The sequence below is a fragment of the Otolemur garnettii genome, unplaced genomic scaffold (genome assembly GCF_000181295.1).
Source record: "Otolemur garnettii isolate 467f Iridium unplaced genomic scaffold, OtoGar3 scaffold00002, whole genome shotgun sequence".
Taxonomy (NCBI): Eukaryota; Metazoa; Chordata; class Mammalia; order Primates; family Galagidae; genus Otolemur; species Otolemur garnettii.
In genome coordinates, this window is record NW_003852397.1 from 7,369,917 (window position 1) to 7,384,051 (window position 14,135).

Sequence of the window (14,135 nt, forward strand, 5' to 3'; positions counted from 1 at the left end):
CAAGTCTCCTGCCTCAGCCTCCCAAGTAGCTGGGACCACAGGCGCCCACCACAACGCCCAGCTATTTTTTGGTTGCAGCCATTATTGTTGTTTGGCAGGCCCAGACTGGATTCGAACCCGCCACCTTAGGTGTATGTGGCTGGCGCCTTAGCCGCTTGAGCCACAGGTGCCCAGCCGATAACAAAGACTTTTAAAAATTTTTTGGAGTTAGAAATGTTTTCAAAATTAGCCCAGAGCTCCTCAAACTATCAGGTATCTCTTCCTCCTGAACTCTTCTTTTTCTACCCTTTGGTGGCTGTTAAATAATCTTTAATCCAAAAACTCCTGTTTTTTGCAGTCCTGGTTGTATTGTGTCTTAATAGTGCCATGTGTGATTACTGACTGACTCCATGGAAACCCATCTTAATGAAGTGGAAAGACTGGCTGTTTAAAAAAACAAACAGAACTAACAACCCATGCTTCCTAGAGTCCCATTAGGCCAAAGTCTGCTCTCCACCTGCTACAACAGAAATATCATTAAAAGCCAGAGACTGGCCTCCCTAAAGATGTCAGCCCTTAAAAATAATAGCAGGCAAAGAAATTTTCCCCTTCAAGTACATCTAAGAGATGTTTTAGTCTCAAAGTACAGTTAATGAGATTGAACAAGCTAAAATGACATTTAGAGGCTCGTCTTATCAGTGGACATCTGTTAATGGCCATAAAGTCCTATTTCAGTGTTTTTTGGTGTAAAGAGTTTAATTCTATATACCCAAGTCTATGGAGTTGGTTTTCTTCCACCTGTAAGCACCTCACTTGGCTTGCTCAAGTACGTTGCTCACGCTAAATTTCCGAAGGGAATGCCCCCATTTGTTTTAATTTGTTTTCTTTTCTGAGGAAAAATAGACATAGAAGAAACATGGTTGTTTAAAAGAAAAAGAAAAACAAAACAAACCCTCTTATTCCATTCAGAAGATTCTGTTCATCCCACTTTGAAGTCAAAGGGTAGTGTGAAGTTTTGATTTGCAACAAACTCTGAGATTATCCATTAACCACTCCAGCAGCCTTTCTACTCCCTTTCCAACATATATCTATTTTTTAAAGGGGCCAGGTTCTTTTCTTAGAGTTTACCTTTTAGAAATGTATATTTAAACACAATGGCCTTTTAGAGTTATGGCAGAGCTTTTCAAATACTGGATGGGTGTATTCTTGGAAATCCCTCCAAACTGCATGCAAATGGGAAGCTGCAGGCTGAAGCTGCTCATCTCTGTATGAACAGCAGTGAGTAAAACTGCCCTGAACTTAGTGTCTCCGTTGGAAAGTGGGGAGCTGAAGAAATCAGTTTGAATTCCACAATCGCTGAAAATATTTTGCAGCATTCATTAGCCCATTTTTGACTGTGCCGTGTGAATGTGAGACATACAGGTCCCGTCCCTCCTTCAAGAGTTTATTCACCGAGAGACAAAACAAGTACATACACCAGCCTGCTGTTGTCCCCCTGCCTCTCCAGTTTTATGATGTGTATCTGAAGAGGAAGGGCAGAGATCAGAGAGTCAAAGTCATCACACATGAGGACAGATGATGGCTGAGTGACTGAAATTTGTTTTGTCCCCCCAAAAGCATAGTTAACTGCAGGTACAGTGGATGATAATGACCAGTGTGGGGCATTGTGCATTTTGCTCAGTTCTGCAAGGACAGATGTAGCTCTTTTAGCCTCACAGTCTGCAGTGCTCCCTGGGCCTGTCATTGTCCTGCTTTCCTGACCTTTGTTAAGACCTTATACATGAGTCAGTCAGCTATCACTCCAAGTCCACTGTTAGAAGTAAAGTTATTTTTGTATGAAGAGTCTCCAGTACTTCCCTTTCCTTTTTAACCACTACTCTTCAAAGATACATAGTCTTACATGATTGGATTAATAAACTGTGGTATATGTATACCGTGGAATACTATTTATCCATTAAAAAGATGGATATTTCATCTTTTGTAACAACTTGGATGAATTTGAGAACATTCTCCCAAGTGAAGTATCATAAGAATGGAAAAATAAGCACCACACGTACTCAATACTTAATTAGAACCAGTAGATTAACGACTACTGGTTGTTGAATTTAATTGAAAAACTCAAATTAAGGGGGAGTAGGAGGGGGGAGTTGAATTCCCACCCAATGGGTACATTGCCCTGGTATATTGCACACTTCCTGGGTGAAGGAACAACTACAACCTGGACCTCAACCTTACAAAAGCATACTGTGTAACCAAACTGTGTGTACCCCCATAGTATCAGAAAACAAAAAAGACTATAGCTGCAAAAAATATATATGTATATATTTGTGTGCAACAAAGTTTTATCATATTTTTTATGTAATATGTTCTGTGAACGGGCCATATATCCAAAAAGACTCCCAAATGCCAAAGGAGCCAAGAAACCAAAGAATGAGGCAGAGAAGTCCAGTTTGTTGGTATACAATGATTTATTAGGGAAATTTACAGAAGCCTGGTCATGGGTGGCTCCAAGATAGGGCAATCTCCACACCACCACCCCTTAGGCCCAGGGCTTATATCTTGGGGGGAAAGTATATGTGCTTTGGGAGGAATGTGTAGGTGGCTACAGGTGTCATAGCCTATCATGTATGCAACAACGTCCAGGGTCATTTTGGAGGAACGACACAGTGAACAGGTGTTCCTGTGTAAAGAGTAATACATCAGCTAGACGTTTTGGAGGCATTCTGGACATTTAAATAGATTAGTATTTAAAATAAAGTTACTCTTGTCCCTACAAATAAATTGCATAACCATTATATAAAATATTTTAAGCAAAAAGTGCTTCATCCTCTTAAAAGTGGGGAGAGGGATAGTGAGGCTAATGACCATCACGGAACGGCCAAATAACACAATCTGAGAAAACAGGACAGTGGGTCAGTACTGGACCTTTTTGACCAATGGCATCCTTGCTTTGCAGGTGTGCACTACCACTAGGTTTCTTGGGCTTCTGGAAACAAAGTAATTTGGGGGTCCCCTCTGTTGGGCATTCTTGTATTGTGAAACCATTTGGTGAAAAGACGCTTGAATTTCTAATGCACTTTTGTCTGTTTTATTGGAGCTGGTTTTATACCTTGGTCACCCATTTAACTTCCTTCACGATTGGTTCTGTGAGAGCCAGAGGTCTGTGCCTTGGATCTTCATGGGAAGAACACCATCTGATGTCTCCAAATGTCTTTCACCTCAGCTCCTGTAGGAGAGAGGCTGAGTGGAGAGAGCCCAGACTGAGGCCATCCAGTGAGATTATCACTTTCTTACGCTGCTGCCCTCCCCTCAGGAAATGGGACCTGCCTCTGGGCTCTCGTGAGGGGAGAGGAACCTGCCTTCAGCTGGCTGATCAGAAACACGTTATCCATACAGAAAGAAAGGTGTACCACAGCTTAGTTGAAGCGTGGATGACTAGAGGAAGGGGAAACTTGAACTAGTTGGTCTTTCTCTTTTCCTTCTTTCATCATAGATATAAAATTAGCAGATATTTTGGGATGTGATTCTTGGTTATCTTTGGATAGCAAAACAATAAATAAGATTTCACACAACTTAAAAATGGCTTTTGTGTGCAAGAACAGGATCTCTGAAAAAGAAAAGAGTAAAAATGGCTTTTGTGATCAGTGAAAGCTATTGTTACTTGAATGATGAAAATGTTTTAGGTGCAGCTGGTGTTCAAGATGCCAGTCAGGAAGTTTTATTGATCCCCCATAAGTACACAGCCTTGGTTTGAACACATATTTGAGAACATGAAGAAAAGACTAATTCATGCCCTAAAGATACATACACATTTAGATAAAGTCTAATTTATCTTTAAAGGTAACTTTAAACAACTCTTTACCAAAATATATATATACAAACACACACACATACATGCATATATACATATATATGCATATAATGACCTTTAGTATAAGCTTCATTTTGGTTTAAAATACAAGTTAGGGTAAAGTATGAAAATATCTCTTGAACATTTTCATGTCTCTACTCATGCAACTCTCTATTAGAAATGTCTGTTTTGCCCAGTATTCATACTTTTTCCTCAAGAAAGTGCATGCCAGTCTCCAGAGGATGAAAAATGGGCAGAAATTTGTGAAATAGTCAGCAATAGTAATGGGAGACCCAGGCTACAAAGAGAACACATACACCAGACTCTTGGGTACTGCTGCCTCAGTGAGGAAGGATCTCAAGGTCCCAGAGGTCCGGCATCTCCAGATGCCTCACTCACTGCCTTAACCCACTTTTTTGGTTTGTGATGTTGATGAGGGTGAGGAGGGACTAGAAGCTTTCTGTAGTAAATACCGCAGCAACAGTAACACAATTTGATGAATTAATGCCCATATAATTGAAGAGCTAAGTTTCCACTTAAACATAATTCAAATTACTCAGTTTACTGTCTTTCAAAAGTCCCTAAATATTTCACCTTCTTATTCCTTTGCAGCATTACAGAGTAGAGCAGAGGGCAAAAACAAACCACTAATAAAGAATGATACCACTTTGGCAGCAGATGTTCTTAGTTTCATCAAAAGCGTGACTGGTAAATTCGGTCTTTAAGGAATACCAAAGAATGCTTCTTGAAAACTCTTCATAGATCCTTTCAGTGCCTCCTGAAGTGTATTAATACACTGGGGTCTGGATTCAAATTCCAGATAAAGCCAGTGATTGCACATTAATTATAGCCCCCTGCCTCAGATCAGGGCATTCATTTTCCTCCAGAATGGAGCTGGAATCCATCTCTTTTAACTTTATCTAATCTCACTTGATGGAGAGTGACAGAGACCTAGAGAAATAAGCCAGTTTGACGTCACCTGCATCAGCAGCATCTTGTCTTTGCAGCCACAGTGAATTTTTTAAGCATAATGCAAGCTAAAGCTACATAAGTAATTTTAGATTTTTAGTAGCCACATTTTAAAAAAGTAAAAAGAAACAAATGAAATTAGTTTTGTGATATATTTTATTTAACCAATGTAGCCAAAATATTTCAACATGGAACTGGTATTTTTAAATTATTGAGATATTAGGCATGCTTTTTTTTCCACTAAGGTTTCTGAATCTTCTGTGGGTTTTATACTTACAGCATCTCTCTCAATTCAGACTAGACTTGCTCAAGGAGGCAGCTGGAGGTGAGGCTGTGATGGCAAAGCTGAAGTTTGAACCTGACTCTGAGGGGTGAGGGGTCCATAAAAGGATCTTTTTTTTTTTTGAGACAAGAGTCTTATTCTGTTGCCCTGAGTAGTGTGATAATGTCATAACAGCTCACAGCAACCTCAAACTCTTGGGCTCAAGCAGTCCTCTTGCCTCAGCCTCCTGAGTAGCTAAAACTACAGCTCCCACCACTATACCTCGCTAGTTTTTGTTTTGATTTTTTTTCTATTTTTAGTAGAGATAGGGTCTCGCTCTTGCTCAGACTGGTCTCAAACTCCTGAGCTCAAAAACTCCAGAGCTCAAGCAATCCACCCGCCTTGGCCTCCCAGAGAGCTAGGATTACAGGTGTGAGCCACTATGCTGGGCCTGGCCATAAAAGCACCTTAAACCTAGGAGTGACATTTTTTATTTTGCACTTAACCCGGTGGCCTCAGGGAATATAGGTTAGAGGGCAGAGATTTAAAAACAAGAACTCAAGCAAAAAGTGTGTTAGACGGCTGCTGTAGAGATCCAGGTGAGTATTGATAAGAATGGAACTAAAATACTGTAGGGAACATGGACCAAAGTGTAACATCACCAGGACTGGATTTGAAGAGAGGGAGATGGTGTAAGCTAGGATGGTTGTCAGGTTTCTGCTGTGGGTAGTTAGGCCAACAGTACCAGTATTAACTGAAATGGGGGAGATGAGTTCAGCGTGGGGCCTGTCGCCTCTGAGGGGCCTTTGAGACAGGCTGGTATGTGTCTACTTTTACATGAAGAGTCTGCTCAGGAAGGTGCAGACAAGTTACCAAGGCTCGGTAGGAACACGTAGTATCTAAGGTGCCAGACGAAAACTGTAGACAGTAACAAGTTAGAATGTCAAAGAGGAAGAAGAGGCAGAAATGTAGAGAGGTAAGGACATATTAGCATGTTTAATTGACATTGTGAATAAACCTGTCCTACTGGGCCAGATGGGATTAGGGCTGAGATCAAAGCTGGCCTAAAGCAGTTTGCAGACATGTTTTGTTTGGCTTTTATAGGGTTGGATCACACAGTGTTCTAAATTTAAGTTGAGTGCCAACATTTCCGCACAAATTCCAGATTTCTGATTTTTCTTTAAATTAAAAGGTGGCTCGGAGGTTGATGTGACAACATTGGTAGTCATGTATGATAATAATCACCTGGAGTTTGTGCCCTTTCTCTCCAGTGCATCTGTTTTAATCCTTTATGTTATTTGACTGGGCCCCATAGATATTTGAATTTTCTATTCCTGAGCCAAGGATCAGTAGGTAATAAAAGTACAAAGGTAGATTAGCAACAGATTATGGAGGGTTTTATATGCCAAACTAAGGAGTGTAAATGTAGGCAGTCGGCAACCTTTGAATAAGGGATAGATGAGATTAAAGTCATATTTAGGGGGATTATTCTGGCTAGTATGAAAATACAGACATTAGGGAGAAGAGTTACTAGTTTTCAAAGAGAAGAGAGAAAGGAGATGGTGTTAAGACATACAAATGGGGTCAAAAAATGCAAAATGAAAGTGTCTTTAGGAGATGTCATCCAGAAAGACTACTCACTGGCACGTGGGAACCAGATGGGCCTTTGAACTTGATAGAAAATTTGCTTCCAGACTTCCAGAATTTGGGCTAATGCTATAACACTGACTGTCAGGAGTTAGGGAAAAGTCAAACACAGTTGCTTACTTACAGATTATTGATGGCCCACAGGTGACTGTGGTCACCTCTAAGTAGACTGTAAATGGAAGGGAAAGGTCTTTTTTTTCATATGTAAAAGGCTAAAATTAATATCTGATTATTATTAACTTTGTACCAAACACTGTTCTCAGCTCTTTACGTGATATTTTATTTACTCCTCATAACCACCCTCTGAAGTATATACTATTGCAACTTCCATTTTATAGATAAAGAAAGAGGTTAAGAACTTACCCACAGTCACAAGACTGATAAGGATGGAACCAGAACATGTACTTAAGGATTCTGACTTCCCAGAGGATTATCTTTTAACTATGTTAAATTGCCTCTGAATCTTCATTGGTTCTCAGATAGGCAACTTTGTAGGTGGAGAACATCATACTTATATCTTGGAAGCTTTAGTATACTTCAAGAGCTATTTAGATCTTCCTAGAAGAAATGAAACTCAAGAAATGACCCTTTAACTGCCTTTTGGGGTAATGTCCTTGGTAACCTTGAGAGAACAAGGTTATGGGATGCTCAAAGGTCTGTTCTCTTCCTTTTGCTAATAGCTTGAGGTTAGTTTATAAATTTTGTGTTGGTAAACCTTTATTGGGGGGAAAAGCTCATTTAAAAACTCCCATGTCTTTTTTATGCAAGCTAAATCATGTTAGATTGTCTTCACATTTTTTCATGAAAAATATCAACAGAATAAATTGTATAACTATTGAAATTGGAAGGGGGTAAGAGTCCATAACATGTGTAGAAAAACAAAGGCATTTGGTGTATAACCTCAAACCCTGTCAAGTTTTCCTAACATATATATTGTGGTTTCCTTTTCTGTGGTGTACAGGTGAATCACGTGAAGGAAACATTTAAAGACGAAAACAATAAAGAGGTGGTTCTCATGTGTATCGGCATCACTTCGGGAGTTGGACGGCTGCTGTTTGGCCGGATTGCAGATTATGTGCCTGGTGTGAAGAAGGTTTATCTACAGGTACTTTTTTATACCTTTTTCCCTACAAAATTGTTCTTATTACCTGATGGCTTATTATACTTATATGATTACATTTTTTAATAAAAATAAGAAACTTTCCCAGAACATAACTGAAAAACAGTTTTTCAAGGACAAAATCAGTTAAGAGTTTGTGTTTTAAACATGAGAAATTGTCAATGAAAAACTGTTTTGTTATGGAACTCCACCAAACCAAAATGGGTTTTGCCCATTACTTTTTCTAAAAATGTTTTTTGGCATAGTTCTCATAGTCACGTGCAGATGCTATGACTTTTGCAATATCTTTGGGGGTATGTGTGTGTGTGACTTTTGAGCTTTCTTATTGCATATTGCCCCTAGGTGTGGGGGGGTGTACATAAACAAATGCTCATTCCAGGATCATTACTGACATGTATTCAACAGAACAGATATTTACGTGACTCCTTCATGCTAGATACTGTGCTAAATGCTGCAGAATTACATGAAAACGGTCTGTACCTTCACTTAACAGTTCATAGTCTCGTGGGAGTAGGTGTCATGGAAACAGAGGCACCGAGCACTTGAACCAGCAGTGAGGTCTGAGCAGTCTTAAGAGGTGAGGACTCGGTATGGAGATGAGGATGGAGAAGGATGCTCCAAGCAGAGGAAACCACATGAACAAAGACATGGAGGTGTCAGCATGGGACATTATGTCTGAGAAACTGAATGTTTAAACCAGGCGTCCTCAAACTACGGCCCGCGGGCCACATGCGGCCTGCCAAGAACATTTATCCAGCCCGCCGGTTGTTTTTGCTGCCACTACCTGTCCTGCTTAGCAGCTGACTCATCCTGGGGCCCACAGTCTGGCCCTCCAGCGGTCTGAGGGACAGTGAACTGGCTCCCTGTTTAAAAAGTTTGAGGACCCCTGGTTTAAATGGTATAAAGGGAAAATAGTAGATGATTGGTTGGGGGTATGGGCAGGAAGCAGGTTGTCAAAGGCCTTTACGTGTGTAAAAGAGAATGAACTTTATCTGGACATCTACTGGGAACTATTAAAGGATTTACACAGGGACTAACGTGAGTTGTGTTGTATAAAGATCAGGCTGGTAACTGAAAGGTGGAATGTGGGGGGCAAGAATTGAGATAGTCACAAAATGCCACATATTTTTGAATGATTCCATTTATATGAAATGTGCAGAATAGGCAGAGCCATGGAGAAAGAAGATATCATAGATTAGTGGTTGTCAGCGGCTGGGGCAAGGAGGGAGTGGGGTGGGGGGAGTAACTGCTACTGCATACAGGGTTTCTTTGTGGGGTGATGAAAATGTGTAAAGTAACATAGTGATGATGGTTGTACAATGTCATGAATGTACTAAAACCCACTAAATTGTACACATTAAGTGGGAGGATTTTATGGTATATTAATTATATCTCATCAAAGCCATTATTTTAAAAAGAGGGGCAGCACTGGAACCAGCTGGAGACTATTGAGGTAGTCTAGGCAGGAAGAGCCAGGAGTCAAAGAGTAAACTGGGGATGCAGAGAATGAAAATCAGGGAGCCAAGTAAGCTGGGTTTGAGATTTGTGGCTTGGCTAACAGAGTAGATGGTTTTGCTATCTTATCAAGGTGAGTAATTCAGTAAATCCACATAAGGACAATGAAGTTGTTTTTGCCGTGTTACATTTGTAATGCCTGTGGAAAAGCCAAGTTGAGTTTAGAGCTCATGGGAGAGTCTAGATAAGAGACCTGTGGGACTTTGGTATTTATGGGCTATACGGGGTGAGTGGAGACTAAAAGTCTTCCAAGGGAGATTGAAGAGAGTGGCTAGATTGGAAAGGAAAAAACAGGGACCAGGCTAGAGTGTTTCTAATGGGAGGAGTGGTCAGCAGTGTCCACAGCTAGTGAGAAGAAGACTGAAAGGTTTCCACTAGATTTAGCAACAGAGAGGCCGTTGCAGAGAATAGTTTCAGTGGAGTGGCAGGTGCAAAAGACAGATCATGATCAGCTGAACAAATGGAAATATAGACAGTTTGTCCAAAACGTTGGCTGTGGAAGGAAGGTAAAGAAAAGCTACAGGGGGATTTAAAATTGGGCAATCAAGTGTGTTTACCTTTGTCATAAATGAAAGTCAGTATTTGAACAGGGTCCTGAAAAAGAGGTGAAATTTGAACACAGGAAAATGCCCCAGCCCTTTAAGGAAGGTGCTGTCATTATTTCTACTTACAATTTTTTCTTTCCTTTTAGAGACTGGATCTCACTCTATCACCCAGTCTGAAGTACAGTGGTATCATCATAGCTTACTGCATCCTTAAACCTCTGGACTCCAGATTGCCTGGGACTGAGGCACATGCCACCATACCCAGATGATTTTTAATTTTTTTTAGAAACAGGGTCTTGCTATGTTACTCAGGCTGGTCTCAAACTCCTGGCCTCAAGTGTTGCTCCTGCCTTAGTCTCCCAAAGTGCTGGGGTTACCAGTGTGAGCCACTACGCCCAGTTATTTCTACTTACAGATGTGAATGCCCAGGAACAGAGAGGCTGCCTTACTGTGGGTATCTCTGTCTATACTGGTCCAGGAGATAGTTACAGGGAAACTTCTGTTCATACAGCTAGAAGTATGGACAGCTGGTAGTATGCCACTTTTTAAAATGTATTTGTTGTATTGTGATCATTCCCCCTCTTTACCAATACTTCCCTGTGGATATCCTTGTCTGACATTTAGCCCAACATTTATAGTCTTGTTCTCAAGTATCAAGGGTGCCCTCTGATGCACATTAGTTGTATTACAGATTTTTAGCTTTTCGTTCATTCAAAAAATTATGCAGACCTCCTGTGCCTCCGGCACCATTCTAGAACCACCAGACACAAACAAGAAACCATGGCCTCTGAGTTTCTAAAGCAAAACCAAGGCAGGAAAAAGCTATGTATGTTTGGGAAGACAGGAAGATAGAGATAGTCGCGTGAGAAGAGATTGGAAAGTTAGGAGGAACCAGTTTATATAGGGCCTGGAAAGCCAAGATAAAGAGATTTTACTTTAAGTGTAGCAGATCTTTATTGGACAGTGTTGGTCTGATTTTACATTTTAAGGTCACTGTGACCGCTCTGTGTATGGGATATGGATTATAGGGAGGGAAGCAAGAGGGGAGGAGAACCAGATGAGAGATCAGTACAGTGGTCCTGATGATATCAGGAGGCCTGGACTAAGGGACCATAATGGATGAAGTTATGTTATATTTTATGTTTATAACATGTTTTGAGGCTGGGTGCAATGGCTCACACCTTTAATCCTAGCACTTTGGGAAGCTGAGGTAGGAGGATTGCTTGAGCTCAGGAGTTCTGAGACTAGCCTGAGCAAGAGCAAGGCCCTCTTTCTACCAAAAATAGAAAAAAGTTAGCTGGACATGGTAGCACATGCCCGTAGTCCCAGCTTCTCAGAGGCTGAGGCAGGGGGATCACTTGAGCCCAGGAGTTTGAAGTTGGAGTGAGCTATGATGATGATGCCACTGCATTCTAGCTGGGGCAACAGAGTGAGATCTCATCTCAGAAAACAAAACCCCAAAACTCCATACAACAAAAACAACAAAAAGCAACTTTCAAAAGTGTTTACCCCATGTATAAATGGGGGGGGGAAATAATAATAATAATTTGCAACATTTTGTGAGTACATTTTAATACTTGAATAATTTCAAGTAATTTACAAAGGAAAACATATCTTTTCCTAACTTGTTCCCTGATGGACTCCATCTTGCGAGCACAGTGGAGACCACACAGGCCTAACCCTGGCAGGATCCTGGGCTCGCTCCCATAGTCATTCCCTTCTGCCTCTCCTTTTTGCTGGCTTCCCTGCCCCACCTTTCCAAGTTCTCAGTGTGGTTTTTGATTCTTGTCTCGTTCTTCTTTGTTGCAGCTGACTCCAGCTATGCTTCCTTCTCTCTCCCTCTCTGCCTGTCTGCCTTTTGACCCAGCCTTTAAGGGTGGGATGTTCTGCTTATCTTCCCTTCTTTCCTTTCATTGGCAATGTGTTTTCTCAGACCTAAGTGCTCCCTGCTTTTGTCTGTTGTAGCCCAACCTCATGAGGCTATGACAGTTCTCTCCCCTCCTTGTCTCCTTGAAGCCAGATGTGAGCAGCAGCCAGGCCTAGAACGCTGATGACATGGACAGTCTTCACAGCCCCCACACAGTCTAGTTTCAAGTCATGGTCATCTCCAGTTTGGGAGGCCACAGAGCAGTAGAACACAGGCACCATTTCACCCTAGTTCTACCACCAGTTTATCTTCAGAACCAACATGGGGCTCTGATGAGGATTCTTGATCGCAGCTTACGTAAAGTACTTGGTCCAGATTGGATGATTAATAAATCTTTGCTTTTATTATGTTTTAATATTATATTAAATACTAAAGTCAGATCTTGATTTAGAATAGGTCTCAAGAAAGGAGCGCCTCCTAGTTATTCTGAATTAGAAGAATCTTTGCTTAAATTAAAAAAAAAATTCTTTAGAGACAGGGTTTTGCTGTGTTACCCCAGTGAGGTCTTAAATGCCTGTCCCCAAGCAGTCCTCCTGCCTCAGGCTCCTAATTTGCTGGAATTACAGATGTGAGTCACCTGTAGCATCTTTGCTTATAGCTAATAGAATTTAGGAATGTTATCTGACACTTTTGCCTAAGAGTTCTGAATTTAAACTTCCACCAAGGTATTTTCAACCTACTAATCCTAAATGCTGAGTGACATCTACTACTCTTGCCAGTAGAGATGATTTTATTGCATTATATAGAGTAAAAATCTTTGCAAAAGTTCCTGGAGTATTGGCTTGATGCCTGTAGCACATACACTGGGGCTGGCAGGTTCAAACCTGGCCCAGGCCTGCTAAACAACAATGGCAACTACAACAAAAAAATAGCCGGGCATTGTGGCAGGTGCCTGTAGCCCCAGCTACTTGGGAGGCTAAGGGAAGAGAATTGCTTAAGCCCAAGAGTTTGAGGTTGCTGTGAGCTGTGGTGCCACAGCACTCTACTGAGAGTGATAGAGTGAGACTTTGTCTCAAAACAAAAAAAAAGTTCCTGGAGTAGCCTGGGTATAGTGGTTCATGCCTGTAATCCTAGCACTCTGGGAGGCCAAGGCAGGTGGATTTCCTGAGTTCAGGAGTTTGAGACCAGCCTGAGCAAGAGTGAGACTCCATCTCTACTAAAAATAAAAGAACTAGCCAGGTATCATACCCGGTGCCTATAGTCCTAGCTACTCAGGAGGCCAAGGCAGGAGGATTGCTTGAGCCCAGGAGTTTGAGATTGCTGTGAGCTACAATGCCATGGCACTTTACCCAGGGTCACAGAGTAAGACTCTATTAAAAAAAAAAAAAAAATCCTGGAGTATATACTTTACTGGGAAAAGAGAGGCTGCATGTACCCTAGTATCATCTTCCTATTTTCCTCACAGGCCCATCTTTTTAGTTACCATTAAATTACTACAGATTTGTTTGTGTCTTCAATGTGAGACCTGACAATTAAGTTCACAAACTAGAAAAAGTGCTATATACCTCCTTGCTAAATATCACTGTGGTCACCTTTGAAGTTCTCCCCTCAGGAAGCTGTGCACTGACACTAGCACCTAGTGCACCCTTCAAAGCAATTTTTTTTCTTGTCTTCAAAGCCGTTTTGGTACTCTTCTCCTGAACGGCCGTCAAAGCTGTTGCCATATTACACTTGATGTTCTGGATGTCATTAGAACGTCTTTCTTTCGATATTTCCTTTATCTTTGGATAAAGAAAAAAGTTACTGGGGGTCAGATCAGGTGAGTAGGGAGGGTGTTCCAATACAGTTAGTTTTTTACTGGCTAAAAACTCCCCCACAGATAGTGGTATATGAGGTGGTGCATTGTCATGATGCAAGAGCCATGAGTTGTTTGCCAAGATTTTCAGTTAAAATTGTCTTAAGTGTTTTTCTATTGATGATTACTTGGTCTGCTATGCTTCTCAAGTCAGTCAGTGATTTTGACACAATTCGATGAATTTTTGCAATGTTTTTGTTAGTTCTGCTCATTACTGGCCTCCCTGACGTCTTTTCATCAGTGACACTTTCTTTCCTCTCAGAGAAAACATTTAATCCATTCGTACACTGCTCGTTTCTTCATGGTATTATCTCCATAAACTTAGACTAACATGTCCCTGATTCCACTGTTACAAAGTTAACAAGAAATTTATGAATGTTTGCTCATTGCTCCAATTCAAGCTCCAAAATTCTCATGACAGCTAGCACAGAAAAATATGCAACAATTGGGCAGTGCCTGTGGCTCAGAGGAATAGGGCACTGGCCCCCTATACCTGAGGTGGTGGGTTCAAACCTGTCCCTGGCCA

General features: G+C 41.1%; 1 protein-coding gene across 1 annotated transcript in view; it reads left to right on the plus strand.

The window, feature by feature from the left end:
- Positions 1 to 14,135, plus strand: part of SLC16A10 (solute carrier family 16 member 10) — a 131,793-nt gene that overhangs the window by 106,498 nt on the left and 11,160 nt on the right. Inside the window, exon 4 of the mRNA XM_003781594.3 lies at positions 7,669 to 7,812. Coding sequence (XP_003781642.1) covers positions 7,669 to 7,812 — 144 coding nt within the window. The remainder of the gene's footprint in view (positions 1 to 7,668; positions 7,813 to 14,135) is intronic.